We start from the raw sequence: 19,976 nt of genomic DNA, 5'->3' as shown, positions 1-19,976 counted from the left end.
CCCAGGTCCTTGGCAATGCTGGCTGCATAGGGCTGGACTGTGATTACAGACATCTGGGCTTCCTAGAGGTCTTGGTGCCTAGGATGAGATGTGTGTAAATGGGGAGAATTAGCCTGGAGGTGGACCAGAGTGGCTTCCACCGCCCACACCTCAGTTCAGAACATGAAAATAGTGATTTACTTCCCACTCTGTGTGTTGGTGCTGAAGCAACAACATCCAAGTATACTTCTAGAATGCAGCTGCCAAAGAAACGTTTCACAACGAACACAGAGGGGCATCCCTGTGGCAGCCTCAGCTGAGGTGCTAATGATTTCATAACCTGTTCTTTTAATTATGCAAGCTATAAAACCTGCTGAGACTGTTCGGCACGGGGGTGCCTGCTGCCAGGGCAGAAGCCAGGGCACAACAGTGGCTTGACAACGGGTTTGCATGTGGAACGGATCTGTCCTGTGTGTTTTACATACATGGCTTTGAAACTACAAGAAAACAGCCACTTTCCATTTCCATTTGCATTAGAGGCTTCTCATGAATATCTGAAATAGACATTTATTGTGACCATAACCCTACCACAAATTAAAATCAGATCCCAAGTCCCCTGTGAAAAAGAAGCTCATTCTCATGTATGGAGATGTCAGAAATGATACTAAATGACACTTAACTTTAAACCCCAAACACTATGCTTATCCATGGCTTAGGGTTAAATCTACAGTGGAAATAAGACCAGGAGCTAAGCAAAGTTTACAGGGGTGGGGGACGTCCCAGTAGATGTATAGCCACAAGCTAAAGAACAAACAGCTGGTTATATGTGTCTGCCAAATGCAAAGTGTCTTGCATATATACTGCTGCATTTTCTTCTCTTAAGCCACAGATTACCTTTGTTCCATATCCTGCATAGACCAGGCCAGATTTATACGAGGTGTAATGTTGTCGATTCAGATGGCTTGTTGCTATAGAGAAAGAGATAAAGGCAGATTACCGTGTTGGTCTAAAAGGTACATATCTGAATCATTATTCCTAAACATTCAGTTCTCATCAAATTTTACGTCTAAGCCATTTTAAGGACTTGTTATCTGGTAGATGTTGATATATTATACCAGGGCTAAATCCGTGCCTCACAAAATAGAGAGTCTGTGGGCAGGGGGGAAACAAAAAGATGCTGACTTGCAATCTGACTGCCACTATTCTTTACATTCATCATATTTGCCTTTCCTGTTAAAAAAAAAAATGATGAAAAAGAACGACAACAGAAAACACGGAGCAGAGTGAGTAAGCCATGGCTTCCGACCCCTGGAAACTGGCCATACTCACTGCTGTGCAAATTCCTGCTGCTCTCTGAGCTGAGATCATGCTGTTGGAGATGGCAAGTGTATAGAGCACAGATCTGTATCTTTCTTCCACTGCTAAATATTAACAGTAAAAAATAAATGCAGGTGATGCAACAGGCTTTGGCTAGGCCTCTTTATGTGACTGTTGAGATATTTTAACCAGATCAGTCAAATGTCTGGCTCCCTGTGGGCCAAATCAAATAGATCTGATGTTATTGTAAACTGAGTGGAGCTGACACTTTGTTGTTAGCTGAAGTTAACTTTTTTCACATGTTCACCTGCGCTGTATTGGCGTGGCTAAGGGTAAGTGTGTGACAAACACTTGCTTATTTTACAGGACACATCTAGAAAAGTGCATGTCTTCTCCTTTCCATTCTCCTTCTTCTGCCTCTTCCCCTTCCTAAGCTGACAGTCCTTTTCCCCTGCCCCTCTCCACAGCTCCAAGCAAACAGTTGAAAAAAAAAAGAGAGAGAGAGAAAAAAAACCCCCACAAAACCAACTAATGTTTCTTGAATGTCAGCATGCTTTGACTTTGTCAGGCCAGCAGGAGAGACAAATCACATTGTCAGAGGCCTTCCAGTGACAACTTCAGGGTACCAGTTCCCACAGTTTAAATCTGGAAACACTTAATGCAAATGCTGCAGTCGATTCCAATGGCTGTAGTGGTGCTTGACTGCAAAGTGGTGCTTTGGAGCTGGGTTTTGCAGCATTGGGCAGTCAGCATGAGTTGAAACCAAGCTTGTGTTCCTGTACGGGCTGTTGCCAGACCTGCCTGTCTACGGGAGACTTGGGCCATGTCTAGACGAGCGGCATCACTTCAGCCATGCAAATGCAGCTCGAGAGGTCCTTCTAGCCTGGTCAGCATAACCTTTCTTAAACTATTTTATGCAAAGATGATGCCTCCCTGCTGAATTGTAATGCTGAAAATGTGAGGTGCAAAATCTTGAAGTTGTCCAGTGCTCTCAGAATTTCAAAATTTACCTAATTCATGCTGCTACGCGACTTCCCCTGGCATCGCAGCTTATTCTAGTTAAAGCACTGTTTCAGCAGCAGTTCTCACGGGGTAAGTGGAGGAAAAAAAGAAACAGTGCAAACCGAAACTATGCATGGAGTATGCTTACGGTTCACGTTAAAGACATGAAATAAATAATCAGAAAAAAAAATATTAACAGTGTGTTATTCATACTGCAGACTTTTGGAAATGGACAGGGTGACCCGAGCTTTTGCATGACTTCCCATTGACCATTATGGTCTTTATTCTGAATTGATGCAGTGGATGCTGTCTTAATCTTGAACATAAAGTTCTGGTTTGGGAGAAGAATGTTTCTTCTTTAAGACAATATGTCTCTCAAGACAAAAATAAAATTAAAAACCCCCAAACAGCTGTGAAGTACTAAACCAGAAGCATCGGTACAAATTGGAAGGTAAATATGTAAAATAAACTTCTCCTTAGTGCGATGTAGTGTATTATTAACACGCGTAAGTCAGCATTTCGGGGTATAATTTAGGAAAATTTCTTCGTAGGTGTCATATGTTTTTATGAGTCTGATTCTGTTCTAAATGATTGTATTAGCAGCACTCCTGTGAATTTCAATGGCAAGAGCATCATGCCCAAAAGAACATCTGCTACAGTAGGCTCAACCTCCCCTTTGCTTTCTCAACTGTGCTGTACATGCTGCACAAGGCAAATATGATGAACGCAAGGAACAGTGGAAGGCTGGATTGCGGATCAGCACGCTGGCTTCAGTGACAGTATCAAGAAGAGCAGCGAGGGTAGAATTTGGCCAATGCTTTCAGGAGAAATGCTGTGAATATTGTGGTGATCCTCCTGCTTCAGTTCATAAGCTAATCACCACCAGGGGTCAGGAGAAAATACTCAGTAGTAGTCCACAGATGTCAAGGTGTAAGGTGGGGATTTTTGGTTTTCTTTTGAAGCGTAAGACATAGATCACTGTCAGAGCTTGTTTTACAGCTAGATGTAATGCATGTTTCATACTGTGTGTTTATGGAGTGTGCGTGCATGTGTGCGTATGAGTGAGATTCCCAGTTGCTTTAAATCCATTGTCTTTGGCAAAGCTGCGTGCTGTACACCATTGAGAATTGGCTCTATTGCTGTTGATATCTTCATGCTTTTCTTATTGTTTCTCAAATTACTGTGCTAACTGGGCTACAGCTCGTGAGGTCTCTTTATTTTTCAGGTTTATATTTCCTCAGTGATATTTTGCTCATAAACAAGCACATTTTGAAGGTCACCAGGTAGACTAATGTGCAAAGCTCTTTAGGAGGAAAGTTTTGAATACGCTTCTGATTCTCTCATTCCAAAGGACAATTCAAAAGACAACAGCAAAATCCCGGTAAAAGCAGTAAAATATTTGCTTTTTCATATTTTATCACATTTCAGCTTGCTTCTATTTAAAACATCTCCTAATAGTAAGTATCCTTTCTGCTATAAGCTAGAGAGTCTAAAAAAAATGCGCTTGGTACCTGACATTACTGACCACTTAGACTTGCTGCTTTTTATTAAAAGTATTGTTAGATTTGTATGCATATTTTTTAAACTAAGATTTAAAATTTACATGATATCTGGAATTTGATCTGTAACTTGAAAGGCTACTGTAGACACAATAAGAATGAAAATGACCCTGAACTGTTGAAAATTCAACTCAGAGCACCCAAAGCGGTAATGACTGCAATAGTAGTTTTGTCGATATTTATAAATCAATGCAAACCAGAAACTGGATGTTTTAATTTACTACAGTTTCAATGTAACTGATACCCTCAATTTTAGAGCTTTAAGCTTTGTGAAGTGCAATGTTATTGCAGGGCATGCATCCAATTTTTAAAACATTATATAGATTGGAGACAGATGAGCTTTTCAGAATTATTTTAGGCCTATTTTGATTGAATGCCTGAGATGCATTTTCCAGTGGAGATTAATTGCATTGATGTGAAAACAAATGAACTCCAACCTCAAAATTAGCTGCAGGTTCATGCTCCAACCAGTACTTAAAAGGGAGGGAGCGGACACAAATAGTGACTGGAAATTATGATGACAATATACACTTTGTTGGAGGAGTAAAATAACCTTTTTTCAATGCCCGCTCTTTTTTGCTCTTTCTTTTAGCATGCATGCATGCGTAGGGAGAGAAATTTTCCCATGTATCTGTGGTTGCACGTGAGTGGACAGTGGCTTTTACTAGCTATCACTTCTTCTCCTTGCACGCTGCTGGAAATCTTTGCTGGTCTGTGTTGGCATCTAAATGTCAGTGACATCTTCAGCAGCTGCTACCTGTAGTGCTTCTGTCGTTGCCATGGGGCATTTCTGGAGCATACTGCTCAGGGAGACTGTTCTGGGGGACTTTATTAACAAATAGCAGCTAACACGGTTCTATCCTTCAGTGATACTGGCCTTAGCTATGTGAAAAATACTGTAGATGAGTTTGGGATTCTTGTTTACTCAGTTGATGCTCTCAGTCAGTAGTAACTCCCATTGAGGTGTAGGCAGAGAAGGCAAAGTGAGCTCTTTAAATAAGGAGAGCAGACAGCACTAGCTTGGAGCTGATCTCTGTCGAAGCACAGCTGCAGCAGTTCTCCACGACTTTGTTCTTTCTGCCTTGAGATTCACCTCTTCCCTGTGCTTGTCATCATTTGCGCTAATACAGCTGTCAATTGGGATTTTTAGCATGTTTAAGAGATGAAGCACGTGCAAAAGTTCCTCCCAGGAAATGGCATACATTCATTTTGATCTCTATGAAAGTTTGAAAGGAATCAGTGAAGTGGGTTTGGGGTGGGAAGAGGGTCACTGAAGATATATAGCTATTTGGCAGCTCGTAAGATATTTTTACACCTGGAGGTGACTTGCTAAACAGATAATTGCGAGTACATCCTCATGTATGTACTCCTCTCCCTCCTCCCCCACTGCCACCCACTGGAACAACCAGCAGCTTTGAGACACTGAGCATGTTTGGGGCTGTGACCGTGGTGGGCTACGCACAAGTGCTAACTTTCCTCTGGGGTGTCGAGAGCTTGGCACCACAGGAGCACGTGCAGAGGGCAGAAGTGCAAGGGAGGCAATGTACGTTAAAAAGCCCAGACAAAGTATCTCTATAGTATTCTTGTTGAAGAATGTGTTTTGGTCTGCCACTGATGCCATATGTCATCAGAGACTTTTCCAAGCTTACAGTTTTCTACTATTGTACTGATTTGATGTTTTGTTTAAGTTTGTGCTTTCTCATATAATGTCTTTCTTAAAGACTTCTTTCTACGGTATGTGTTACTTTTATAGTATTTTTGGTGTTGAGGGTAGAGGTTAAATGTCAGTAAATAAATCATCTCACACGTATATACCTACTTGTTTTCCTCACTAGTGACTGTGGGCATACTGCTTTCCATAGTGCATACAACACAGTTGTGTCTTGTCAATGTTAGACAGACTGAATCTGCCAGTGCAGATGCTGGAGTGTTTTCATTAGTCAATATTTTTCCAGCAAAATCGTGACCAAATCAGTGCTCCAGGCCCAACCATAGCATTGTGGCTACGTGTGCTATGAGTTGTATTGCTACATGGTCTTAAGACCCAGTGATGTTTGGAAGCGCTGTCTAGAGTACAAGCTTTGAGAGCTCTAGACTGACAAAAATGAGTAAGAGGCTGATGGATGACATTTTATTCATTGTCACGGGTATGGAACTGCAGGAATGTAAAGATTCAGATTAATTCCCACCACCACCACCACCACTGTTTTTTTTTTTTAATTGCTGGAAGCTCCTTCTGGGGTGCACTGTGTTTTTCTGTTGAGTACCCACAGCAGTTGTGTTTCCGTGGGCGCTTAAGTTGGGTGCCTGAAGTGACTGACCATGACCAGAGTCCAGATAAGCAGGAATGTGGTGTTTGAAGTCAGGACCCTTTTCCCAGCTACTTTGAGCACAACAACCTTCCCCCTCCAACTTTTACAGTGTTGGTTGTGGGGGCAGATGGGGGGATGCTGAGGAAGAAAGAGTTGAGAGATGTTAAGCCCTCCAGAGCGTAAGGTCTCCATAGCAGTCCTGCCTGCCTGCAGGCGTACGAGAAGGTCAGCAAGTCCATCTTTCTGAGACACACAGGCAGGCAAACTTCTCTGAAACACAGGGACATGAAACTGCTGCCGCAGCATCCATCATCCTGTGGAGGACAGTGAAAACATGTGCTGTCATCTTTGACATTTTAATTGAAAAGAAAGCTTACACAGATTTCGACCTTAAGCAGTGTGTTTATACAAGTGTATACAGAGAAATAATCTGTCAGTTCAGAGCAGGCTCATTGCTATAGGAGTTGGTTTAGTAACTGAACAATCCAACATTAGCTCACACACCTTGCCTTGTTCCATGCCTCAATAATTTTTAGTAGAAATACTTTGCCTAGAGGCATGCAGTTATTAAAAAAGAGGCTCAGCTTGCTTAAAGTCTGGAATTATTAGCTCATGGTAACAAGCCTGCACTGGAGAAACTGTTGGTTCTTTGTTTTCATGACTTTGCTGTAATTCACCGTCTTTTTTTCAGAGACAAACTTCTGCTTTGTTTGGGAAGTTAAAAAAAAAAAAAAAGAACAAAAAAAAAGGGAAAATAAATCACTTCAAAAACATTCTTTTTTTCATTTTCATTATAAAGGAAGGTTTACAAACTTCTTTTATCTTATACTTCTATTAAATTGCGCTGGTCCAAATAATGAGGGTAAACAGAAAGAGAATTTTGAGAAATTTGGTTTACCACATTTCCAGTATAAGATCTGTTGGTATTGAGTACTCACGGAGAGCTCTCCAAATACCCTCTCAGCCCTTTAAGAGTAAAAGGAGCTTTTTTTTTCTTCTGCAACCTACTATTCTTTTCAGATGCAAAGTTATGAAGGTCAAATAAAAGCTATTTGCAATGCTATAACATGTTTGCAAATGGAGTCACTTGAGTAAACGAAGGCTCCGGCACCATTAGGTAGCACAAACCCGGCAGAAATGTTAGTTGGTGTTCAGTTGTCACTTTTGTCTGGATGCTGGAATTAGGTTCCTTTCCAGCTGTTTAACCTGTTGACATTTTTCCTCAGTGAGTCTTAAATTTTCAAGTTTTCTTGAATTTGCTTGCCAGGCTGGAGCCTTAAGCTCGACCCTTACAAAGAGTGGACATGTTAGAAAGCGTTTGCGTAAGCTTTATTGCTGTTATTATTCCTGGTTTTAAGTCAGCTGCCATGTGGTACATTTGTGCATTATTGCTACCTTCTTTCTTCAGTGAAAACTGATACACATTTATTTGTGGTGATGCAAAATAATTTGTTTTCCTGAAGAATTAAGCTTTGTGCTGTCTGAGCTGGGAGGCCACAACAACAGTGGAATCAGTTTGACAACATTGCTTGCTTTTATGATCAAATCATGTTTATGCTGCAGTGTTTTGGTTTTATCCCACTTTTTTATATTATTACAAGAATGTGTTTTTATATGAGCTAGTTCTTTACAATGCCTTGAACCTGCCTTTTGCAGTGTTTCCTTGTTTTGCTTTAACTATGCTGTTATCCTCCATGTATCATTTGTGAGTTCCAGCTGTGTGTCTAACACTGTGCAGAACATAAACTCTGAGTCTAAGAAACCATTCTAGCTTTTCTTATTTTTCTTGTAATGGGTCAGGCAGTAAGACCCAGTGAAATATTTAGAGGGAAGGGAAGACTGAAACCAGCAGTTTCTAAGACCTGTAAGAGCCAAAAGGCAAATGTTAATGGGTTCTGTGAGGCTTCCAAGGACCTGCTGGTCGTTGTACTTATGCTGAATTTGCAGAGTTTCCTTAAACGTGTTCAGGAAATACAGGTGGCATTAGCACAATTGGAGTTTCTAAAGGCAAGATTTTTCATTGACTATATCTTTAAATAGTTTGGCACACTAAATACATTATAGCAGTGGGGCTGCCAATTTGTGGGGCTTTTCTCCTAGAAGCTCGGGTGAGAAGTACAGAATACTTAACAAATGTTGGAGGCATCTTTCCACAGGTTTCTAGTGTTTTACTGTAGGTATACCCATTCCCTGTCCTTTTTTTGTTGTTGTTGTTTGGGTTTTGGCTTATTCTTTCCCTTTAGGTAGATGTTATCTCACTGCAATTGAAAAGAAATGAGCACGAACGCATTTCTGATGTAGTTGCTTTGTTCCCAGTGAACAGCTTCTCAAGGGGTTTATGAATTGAGACTTAACATCTCTTTGCTAACTTTTGACTTTGTCAGTATCATTTTGTATCTGTATGCTGCATCTTGCTCCTTTTGTGATGCTTGTTGCTGAATTCCTTCTACCTCTTGCCAACATATAGCTTGTTATCTTAATTGTGCCAGCTCTCCTCAAACACTTACATGGGCTTTCCCTTCACTTCTGAATCAAGCTTCTTGTCTTTAAGACTTTTTGCAGTTTAGCTTTTATCTTATCTCAGTCCTCCAGTGTCTCTTTACAGTGTCAAGCATCACTTTAACTTTGCCAGTGTCTTTACCGTCAGCTAGTTTCTCTTTCACAGACTGAAATCTCTTCTTGTCCAACACTGGGGAAATACCTTAAGGTAACACATATATGAAAATATATGCACAGCCTGTTTAAAAATCTCTACAGAAAGCATAACTTTGTCTGGATGCTCCCCAAATCCTCTAAGTTACGAGCCACAGTTTTCCCTCTCTAGAGTGTTGCCCTTCCTGTGTCTCAATCTTAGTTACTCCCTTCCTCTTGCAAACTTCCTCGATCCTGCATTTCTAAGTATACGAGTTAAAAAACATACAAAGAAACAAAAAAGCAACGAGAGGACTGCCACCTAACTGTCTCCACTTCTTTAGCATATTTATTTGCTTGTGTGTTCTATCTCCATCTTCTACTTTTCATCTGTTTTGTGTCTCTAGATTGTAAACACACTGTGTAAGAATTGTCTCTTATCTGTGTTTATACAGTGCCAGGCTCAATGGGGTCCCGGTCCCGACTGGGACCTTTGGGCACCACCACAGTATAAATGTCTGCTACTGATAATAATAATCTACCCACATCATGCAGATGTCTGAATTGTCTGAGAAATACAAACAAGGATCTTTACTAGGTTGGCAAAGAGCCATTAATTTTAGGTGCCAGTTTTCTTTTCTCCTGAATATAGTTTGGCTCCCTGAAAAATCTGGTGACACAAACCTCCCACTTCTTGGAAAGCTTGGCTCTCTGGTGATGTAGTGATTAAAAGATCATTAAACATGGGATATGGCAGGTCAGGTGAGGTCCCTGCAACTATGCGAGGTATTCCAAGTACTTGTCTGATGCTTTGTTGTTGCTTTCCTTTCTGTTTGTTTTCTCATTCCTCCTCTGAATGACGAATGAATAAATTGAAACTAGGCAGGACTGCCATACTTTTTAGGGCCAGGGCGCACCTTAAACAATGGGCCACAAATGAAGAAAGCTATAATTGGATTGATGAGCTTAAATAATGGCACTGTGGATCAAACAACAGCCGACCAGCAGTAAGTGAGGCAGCCTCTCCAGTCAGTACACTTTTCTCAGCTTAGAACATCCTTTCCAAATCTTTCCTCTCTGACTGGATTTTTGAAATACTGAAGGCCCAGGCCAGCACTTGGGTCATACTGTGGCCTCAGTAGCTTCTGTGGAATGGGTCTGCAGCTGGTCTGTAGCACTACGTGCTCCAGTGAACTTTTTAGCAATGAAAACTTCAATTGTGACAATACCTGGTTGTCCATCAGACATTCAGAAGGTAGGCTGTTGCCGACTGCGCTCGTTCTTGGCATGGTGGTCTACTTGGGTGCTTCAGCCTGAAAGCCACCTAAACCACATGCACATACTGCCATACCTTGAAAAGATCCTGGCTGCTGGTATGCAGCGGTTGCTCCTTATTACATTGATCCTAACAGTGTCATTGCTGCCTTATTCACCTGTGTCTCCCTGTTGCTTCCACTTGCTCTCCCTCATTTTATCCTTGGTCTATAAGCTTTTTGGGGCAGGACCTCATCCGTAGTTTTTAAACCAAGGCTTCTAGGCAGTGTTTGAATAAATAAATATATATATATGTGTGTGTGTGTACATACATATATATACATGCATATATATATAAAAATGATGAAAGTCTGGGCAAGTCTGTGTTGCGTAACTGGAGTGTGGTGCAGAAATCCCTGAGCCAGTGCTGACCCAACATGGCAAATTGCCACCACAGCCAGCCACCTGTGGGTTGCTCCTGTGTGAGCTGGTTGGGTCTGGAGGCCATAGAAAGTCAAGAGATGAGTTCCTTTGCTCCAGTGCAACTCCGTATACTTACAGCTTTACTTTTTCCACACCAGGGATAACTAAGTAGAAGAAACTCGGTTGTGCTGTAGGTATTGTTGCTGACTTTGCATGAACGCTACATGCAGGAGAGTAAGGAGCAGGAGAGAGGTCATGGTAAGAGCCACTGACCCGCAGTGCTTTACCATAATAGAAAACTTGCTGCAGTGGTGCTTTAAATAGCGTCAGTCCTTCCGCACGCAGCCCCAAATGATCTAAGTGAGTATGAACCCAGTCTCCTGAGACCTCAGCAGCTAATAGTCATCTGCAGAAACTGTTCTTGAAGACTACCAATTAAGAGAACCCTAGTCTTTTAATAGGTGAATGTAGTATTTAGTCATCAGACAATCTAGAAGACTGGGTCATATAGGTGTTGCATCATAGCAGACAGAATATTTGGTATTAATCAAGAAAGCCCATAGCAAAATACGTATCATAGATATTTGATTACATTAGTGGAGTTATCTTTAATCGTTGGACAGAGTCATATGATGGAACATGGTCGAGTCACCACAGCTTAGCGGGGTTCCGCCCATCTGTTTAAATGTTAGTGAGGATGACTCATGGTGTTAGCACGACCGTGCAGAGGGAGGGGAGCCAACGTGCTCAGTTACAGCAGCTTGGCTAACACGTGGTAGTTCACTAAGCCACTGTAACCCTACCCATCCAGGCCACGCACACCCAAAGGGATAGTGTACCAGTGCTGACTGAGACCCCATCCTGCCCAACAGTGGGCTCCTGCTGGAACACAGTGAAAATTCTAAAACTGGGGAAAAACCCTAGGGATGGCCAGATTTTCAGTGAGGTTGAGCACCTGCCAGTTCTCTATCTTATCTGTCCTTCATTTTTGGGCTGTTTGCCCAACAACCCTATTCATTTAGCAACACAGGTGCCAAGGAATTAAAATCCCTCAGTCAGCAATATTGACTGACAGGCTGCAGGCAGCACCTCCTCAGCATTTACAAAGAGAGGAGCAGAGTTGACGTGTCCAACATTAAAAATAACAATTATAAACTCTCACTGACTTTCTTTGCTGCAGGATAGAAAGCAACAACAAAAGAGATTGTGTTGTCCTTGGAAGGAGAATAAATGTCTTAGACAAATTGAGTATCTCAGCCTGTACGGTTCTGTGCCATACACGTTCCCCGAGCTCTGCACAAGTGAGTGCGCACGAGCACGGGCTAATTGATGACCTGTATTCAATGTGGAAGCAATAGAAGTATCCATGAGTACTGGCCAATGTCAGCTTCCCCGATGGGGAGCGGAATCTGGTGTGCATTATGTAGCACTTTTATTGGTGGCAGGAGCGGTGCAGACTTTTCAACAGAGGGTCAACCTTGAAGCGCAAGGTTTCTCTGACTGCTCTGCACCTCTTTGCAAAAACACACTTGGGAACGGACTAGCAGGAGCGTAGCAAGAAAAAATACCTGAAGTACTGAGGGTTTTTTTTCCTCTAGCCAAGTGTCAAGCACATGCAGAGCCCCAAAATGAAGCAGCATTAAAGGTGAAACCGGGGACAACAAGGAGGCTTCTTTGCCATTTTAATAAATACCAATAATTCCCTTTTGCCCAAGTCCCATATTCCCAAACTCATTAAAGCAATTTTGGAAATTTTTTTGGCTCTGGGACATATAAACAAAAGTCAAACCATGTAGTCCCTTGAGAATCACTTGCAGAAATTGCATAGGTCAGGCCAGAATAAGTTTCTGTCAAACAGCCTAACACCTAAGCTTATTATGAAACTGGTGAATTGTACAAAGGGTCTGTATGTGGGACAGTCTCAGAATGAATAAAAGGTCGGTGGGGGCTGTTGTCATGGTACTTGTTTTACTTTGGTCCCAGTGAAAACTCAGGTGATGTTTTTATTGAGTGCATTGCTCCTGTTAGCCAGCGCAGTTCCCGCAGGCTGTGTCTGAGCTGGTGGGCCCAGAGGGCTTCAGGGCCCCAGCAGGCGGGTGGGTGGGTGCACACCTCAGTCTTGTCCCAGGACAGGCGTGAGTGCACCAGTGCTTTCTCCTTTCCTGCCCACTCTTCTCTGCCTGCTTTCCTGGGAGGGGACCCAGGGTGCACCCCCAGCAGGGACCGTAGCACACTCTGTTCTGCTCCTCAGCTGCCCCAGCACGGGGGTCTCGGCCCTTCTGTCAGGCAACCGTCACAAGGACTTTCCAGTATGAAACAGGGAAGATCCGTTTGAACTTGTCTGTTGCTTTGCAGGGCTGTAGCTGCAGTGAGGATGGGCTGGTGGGGAGTGGAATCTGCTTGTGGGGGTCACCACAGCCTCTGGAAACGAAACCGAGATAATTCCCTTCCTCACATCCTGCCTGGTACCTCCTCACTTTTTTATTTTCAAAGGGTCACCGAATCTTGCTTTTCATGCTGTTTTGACCCTGCCCTAATGACTTGTCAGTCCTCTTGTGTGGACGAGTGCCGGTACATGGAGCAGCTGTGTTTTAGGTGGAGAGTAGGATGGGTCAGGGACCGTGTACTGTAAGTATGTTTTCTGAGCTCATTTTTCCAGCCCTACATCCATTCCACTTACAGCACCTCCAGAGCTCCCCAGGTGCAGCCTTGTGCTGAGCTGACCATAGAGTCCCCTATCCCAGAAGCTGATTCATGCTCCCTCACAGAACTCCTTGCACCCTCTCACAATGGTACACCATGTATTTGGGAGACATTGTCTTGAGTTTCTTTGGGGGGGTGTGGAGATGTAAAGTACATCATATTACTCCATCAGCAGATAGCCAGGGAGGCATAGGAAGAGCTTCTTGTCTGTGTCTGAGATACATTTGTTGTTTTGGTTTTTTTCTCCCCCTTCTGAATGAGGACTGTATGTGTCGAGGAGGATTTTAAAAACATCCTTCAAAACACAGCCCTTTTCTCTCCATGGAGAACCAAGACAAAAGGACGGGTTCAGTTGTGTGCAGCTGCTAAAGAGAAGAAGGCAGCTGAGGGCAGAGGGATGGGAGTAGCAGGGGTGTCTGGGTACAAGGGGGTAGGCAGGGCAAGGACTTTGAGGTGGCATTTGTTGGGACAGAAATGTTTCTGGGGGGAACGGGCTTGAAGAGAGGAGGATGGAAGGACTGAAGGTCTAAGGATGGGGAGTACTGGGGAGTTTTAGGGAAGAGGGGATTAAGTGGTTTGAGTGCTGGGCAGAGGAGGATGAGACTTGTAGGTTAGAAGAAGTTGGGCTTGCCGTGAAACAAGCACCTCCACTTTGGGAACCTGGATGTGGTGTCCTCCATATGGGATGTCTGTGAATTCCATTGCTCACAGCTGTTGGCCTCTTTGCTCGCTGTTAGATAAATGGAACTGACAGCTGAAGGTAGAGGAGGTGTGTATGTGTTCATGATTGCCAGTATCACTTACGGTTGGAGGGGCAAGAAGTAAAGCCCCATCATTTGGTGTGACGTGGTTCAGACCACACGGAAGAAGTGGCTGTCTTCCCCCTTGCAGCTCTCAGGTTATGACTCTACTTCCCTGACTGGACCAGCGCGATTTCGAGGCTTTTATGGCTAGTTGTGGATTCATCACCGAATCAAAGTGTGCGTCCGCCAAGGCTGAGAATCGACCCTGATGTTTAGAGGCTCCAAACGTCTTTCCATGCTCCCCCCTGCAGAGGCCATTCAAGCTCCCAGACTATGGCCCCTTCTCTCCGGTCCTTCTCATAACTTTAGGGGTATCTCTTCTGACTAATAAACAATGTAAACCACATACTATACTAGAGAGCATCCTGCTCTGTGAGAATTTAAAGTACTAACTTGTACTAGCAATGTTTGTTGAGATACTGTATGTGGAAGCTTTCTTATTTTCATGCTTTTTGAAATGGTAACAAGTTGTATTTACCCCAAACTTCAAGCAACTCATACCTTCTTCAAAACAAACCAAACCAAACCAAAAGAAGCTGATTAATTTAACTAACTCCCAAGACCACACTCTTAAAGGCTATTTTCAAAGAGCAGTCCCAGCTTTGTTTAATCCATTTATTTTATGATTCTTCTCCTTTGTGAGTGGGCCTGCTTTCTCACATGCACTCTTTTCCCTGTGCTGTACTTAGAAAAATCCTTCTAAATCTTTTGAACTCATTTTGCCAAAATAACTCACTCTGCCTTTTTATAGTCCGTACTTTTTGCCTTTACAACCTACTTAATCTGAACGTAATTTGGCTAATTTTCTTTCTTTTTTTTTCCATTTTCTGTGCCCTGGTGACATGCTAACTTGTAAAATCAGGAATCGCTTTGGAACAGTTTCCCAGGCAGGAATATAAAGAGTGAGATGAATTACTCATTTTAAAGTAGTTTATTTACAGGTGATAAAATTTCAACATTAATTTTAAGTGTCACATTTTCTGTCATAGTCTGCAAAACTATTATCCAGATATTTTTGTTCCTGAGGGCTGAATTTACAGCAATGCACTGGTGCAGCATGCCAGGAGATTTTCCTGCTTTGTCTGTAGAAACCTTTTGCTGGCCACTGTAAGATGCAGAGGTGCATAGACTGAGATGGCTGTTAGTATTACATTCATGCTCTGTCAGATCAACTATCCTGGTGCTTTAACTGATAAATGGCAGAGGGAAGGTGATTCATCTCTTTCTGGAAATCTTTCTGTTCTACTCATTTATGCAGGAGAGGACAAATGCTGGATTGGCTTATCTGTGCCTGCTTGTCTAGAGTTGCCTGTGCATAGCAATGGCTGGCACGGTAAGGCTTGTTTTGGTCTCCATAGCCCATGACACCTTTCTTTCCTTTTCTCCTAGGCCTGTCCCAGGTTCTCTGTCCTCACTACTGCATCTACACAACCGACAAAGACAGCCTATGCCTGCCTCTATGCCTGGCACCCTGCCCAACCCTACCATGCCTGGATCTTCTGCTGTACTCATGCCTGTAAGTTTTCTGGTTTGGGTTTTTCGTGGGGGAGGAAGGTTGGTTTTTTGCTCGATTCAGCCTATGCAGAGGTGAAAGTGTGCTGAATTTTCTAAACCGTCAAAGTGTAACGAGTTAAGGAAGCTGGACTTCTTTCACTGCTTCATCTTACACAGGAGCATTTCTGGTGCAATTAATGGCATGTTAATTAGTATGAGAGTGGTTAGAAATGGTTTACATGAGACTACAGTTTCTGGTTCTCACACTTAGTCTTGTAGGTGAGATCAGTATGTCTGCGCTGGAACAAAAAGATTTTTCTGAAGTCAGACAAAACTGGAAAAGCCATGTACATAAGTTATGCCAGTGAACTCCAAGTAATCCTCTTGTCTGTGGGAGATAACCAGCTAACAAGAAAGAAATGTAACTTACTTTTCTGGCCCGGTAACTTGCACTTAAACAGAATTCACTCATGATTGCCGCTCATCTTACACTCATTTCTGCAGAGGTGGGAATATTTCCCATCTTCTGGGAGACCAAGGGGTGCTTTGCAATTGTATCTTCAAATTTTTGAATTATCTTAACAACCCTTTCAATATAAAAGGTTCAGGCAGATTAGGGGTGGAGATGAGTAAGGATAGCACGGGGGAATGGGGATTGGGAAAGGAGAAGTTTCTGTTTCGTTCCATGGTGCTTGGTTTGGAAGACGACCTGAGAGCAATTGACCATGGGAGGGAGGAAAGCACTGCTTGTTCTGGCTTTGCTGGAGCAAGGAGGACACTCCACCGGGCTACAAAGATTCAGGGTTGGCTGCTTTTTGAGCAGTCATTAATAAGTTATTAATTCATAACTCGTCAATAAGGCTCTCCTGGAATATGAACCAGGAAGTTCAATGAAAATAACATATGTCACTGTGGGCAATTTTTTTCCCAGCATGATTCCTAAGGGACCTGAAACGGAGCTAACATCCTGCTTCACTGTAAGCTCAGGGGCTTTGGGTTGCTGCGGGGGAGCCCTTTGGGCAGCTCTGCTTGCAGACAAGCAGGGTGCTCAGTCTGAGGGTCCCAGAGGTGTGAGCATGAAAGCGAGACAGACCCTGGCAGCGCTGGCTGCCCTGGCTCCAGCTCCTGCCCCACAGCCCTCCTGAAAGGTCTGCAGAGGAGGTGGCAGTGGGAGCTGATCCTGCCCCATGGGAAGGGTGAGGGTCCCTGGCAGAGGCAGCTTCTGCCTGCCAGTGAGCAGTGGCCTCTTGTCCTCTCCCCCAGGCCCAGCACCCATCCATTCTTGCTGGGATCCTGGAGGGTAGGAGTCAATACCTCACCACAGAGCACAAAAACTAGCTCCCCTCCTCGGAACTGCTCAGGGGGATCCAAAAGCTTCTTCCTTGTATGAACTAACGATTCAAGGGATGGCCCAAAGCAAGGCAGGATGAGCAGCTCTCGCGAAAGCGGCACCATAACCCTACTTACGACCCCTACCAATTAGCAGGGTAACAGGGCTTGCCTCTTTTCGGGGAAGGCACTCCAGGAAATTATTTCACCTAGGCCTTACTGCCATTAGTTTGTCTTGGAAATCATATCCCCCCGCCCCCAGCCTAGTGAGATTAGCTTGCAGAAAGGGCTCTGAGTAGCCGGGAAGAGTTCTGCTTTGTGTTTTGCTATCTCAGCAGTACATGAAAGCTTCCTTTACAAGACGTACGGAAAACTCTTCTTAGCTGAGCGGTTTGAGTGAAGGAAAAAGAGCCAACTTGTTTTCCATATACTCAAGATTATAGATTTTTATTTATGTTTTTAACAAGCTAAGTTGGGCTGCACTGACAGGGGAAGCTACGACTTTATACAGTGATGCTTTTAAAACCACTTAACTCCGAGTGTTGTTATACTGGAAGGGAGAAAATCATTACAAAAAAGTACAAACCTGGGTGGCTGGTACATTTGTTTAGTAAAGAACCCTTTTTCTGTATAATTGGCTGTGAGTTTTCAGGGCCGATTCTGATGAAACACACGCCTGTGTGCATACACACATGCAATTCACGACACAGATTGTTATTTTTCCAGTCATGACTTGAAGAAATAAAGCTGAGTCCATTTAAATAGAAACCGAGCGTAAATTCTTGCAAATGTCTCCAGATGTTTTCAAAGCTTTTTTTTTTCTTTTTTGCTTTTCTTTTTGTTTTATAAGATGGAGCGACAAATGTCAATGAACTCTAACATCATGGGGATGCAGGGACCGAACCTCAATAACCCGTGTGCTTCACCTCAAGTCCCCCCAATGCATTCAGAAGCCAAAATGGTAAAAAGAGAATTTTTTTTTACAAAATCTTTTCTTTTCTTATATTGCTCTTGCATACTGGTTACCCAGACAGTGGGGGATGTAGCCAGACACTGCTTACTTCATTCTTAGTCATATGTTATACTCTTTTTTAATATGCTGCAGTAAATTGCCTTTGTGTCTATGAACTTTCAACATGCTCCTAGTCCTAGCTGAACTCTTCGTGAGAAGGAACTGAAGTGAAGGGTGGGTTATCTGATTCGTACTGTGTGAAATAAGACTTTTGGTGCAGATTAGTGGAATTTAAGCAGATGGTCCGGCTAGTTCTCTGATGGTGCCTGTGCTCCACAACTTGGCTTGAAGAAAATTAACAGTTAACAAAGAGTGAAGTAAAAAGCAGTGGAGTGTACATAGTCTTTGTTTTTTCCAGAGAGGTGCATGGTCTGTCAGAGTAATGGCAGTGTTAGAAAAGCAGACCAAACAATGTATATAAAACTGAGATATTTTCTTTTGCTTGAGTGCAACAGAGGTGTTGCATTAAAAAGAAGAGTCAGAATTTGGACAAAAATAATGTGTTTATACAAGTGAAATGTCGTAGTGTTTTTTAAAGTTGTTGTATGTCTTGTTGTATGTACAAAGTCAAGGCTTCTCGGGCGTATGTACTGGTGTAGGATTAATGTAGGTAAGCTAAACTGTAAGTGGGCGTTTGTGAGTTTTCCCCAGCTTTATATGCACTGTCATGAAGGCATTTGGCACTAATAACCCCTGGAACCAAGTTCATCAATGTAGAAACACTTAGGCTTTTTCAGTTTCAGAACTGCCATTTGCTGGCTAGTGGAAATACAAGGATAGGAGTTTAACTCTGTAGGATTTTTATCCTCTCCAGATAGCTCATCCTAGTGGAAAACAGGAGTAACTTCACTGAACTTCTTTCAGTGGCATTTCGCCAAAGTAAAATTGTCATAAGTGAGAGAATGAAATCAAGCCGACGAAGATTAAGCAACCACATGTTTTTATATATTTCTACTTTGCATGGCTGGTACAGCTTTTAAAGTTGTTGTCATCTATCCTGAGGCAAAGAAAAATATCATCTTGTCTATAGGTATGGTGCGTGCAAGAGATTCTGGATTAAGAGCAACAACGTATACAAGTTTATTCTATCCCTGTTTTCTTAGACTGGATAGGTCAGGCCTTCGCCTCACTGTTGGTCTGGGTTAGGCTGTTAACCCAACCTCTGTTAACACCCCGTCTGAAACCACACTCTGTAAACATGCAGCCAGTTGGCCAGAAGAAAAGCGATCGCCAAAAACGCTGGCTTCCCCAGCCAAGGAAAACCTGTGGTCAAGGGTTCTCTCTCTGCCGTACCACACAGTGACGGTGACATGCCAAATGGCAACAGCATCTGCAGCAGAGCTTGTTAAAAACTTTTTGGAATAGGCAAGTGTTTTTTTCAACGCAAGCATAGATGAGCCAAGCTAAATACTCCTTGGCTGAATAAATCTAAAACTGGCATCTGTTTTGGGGGCTAAAGGTTCTGGAGTTTATGCTCCCCCTGCACCCCCTGCCTTTTTTTTACTGGAAGTGTGAGGCTACTTAAGAACAAGATTAAATTATTGGTGCATATGGTGAGAATTCTTTGCTTTAATGGCTGAAACTGTACATCAACACAAATTACTTTTTAATCTGGATAAGCAGGTTTTGTCCCTAAACCTAACGCGTGAAGGCATGGTTCTTTCAGACAGAAATTGCTGTTGGTTCCAAAGCACAGTGTGGGGAACGAGCAGCGCCTTTGCTGCTCAGGGGCTTTCTGCCCCTCTCCAGAGGTGGAAAAAAATCCACATGCGTTAACTCTTAGGAGTAAAAGGCATCATTCAGAGCTCCAGAACCTTTCTTCTTTTGAAATACAAGTGTTGTGGTTTTTTTAATATTCTATATTCTAGTTTTATACTTTGTTTCTATGTGAGCACACGTGTAATGCAAAAGGCCTCTTCGTTTAGCCACTGCTTTGAGGAATACGAAGCTATCAACAATACTCTGCCTGAAGACGAAGCGGAAGAAATGTAGGAAATATTCAGAGAAAAATTATTTCTTATGCGTAAGCTCATGAATTTTAAATCAGGATCATCTGTATTACAGGCGTGTTTGTTCTTATTTACTCTTTCACTTTACTTCGTGCTCAAAGCGTGAGACTTCACATACTCTGTTGACTTTTTTTAGAAAGCTGAAAGTG

General features: G+C 42.9%; 1 protein-coding gene across 1 annotated transcript in view; it reads left to right on the top strand.

Moving 5' to 3' along the window:
* Positions 1–19,976, top strand: part of CREB5 (cAMP responsive element binding protein 5) — a 100,505-nt gene that overhangs the window by 13,430 nt on the left and 67,099 nt on the right. Inside the window, exons 2-3 of the mRNA XM_027814715.2 lie at positions 15,373–15,499; positions 17,657–17,767. Coding sequence (XP_027670516.1) covers positions 15,373–15,499; positions 17,657–17,767 — 238 coding nt within the window. The remainder of the gene's footprint in view (positions 1–15,372; positions 15,500–17,656; positions 17,768–19,976) is intronic.

This window comes from Falco cherrug, chromosome 4 (genome assembly GCF_023634085.1).
Source record: "Falco cherrug isolate bFalChe1 chromosome 4, bFalChe1.pri, whole genome shotgun sequence".
Taxonomy (NCBI): domain Eukaryota; kingdom Metazoa; phylum Chordata; class Aves; order Falconiformes; family Falconidae; genus Falco; species Falco cherrug.
This window is presented reverse-complemented; position numbering and strand designations above follow the sequence as displayed.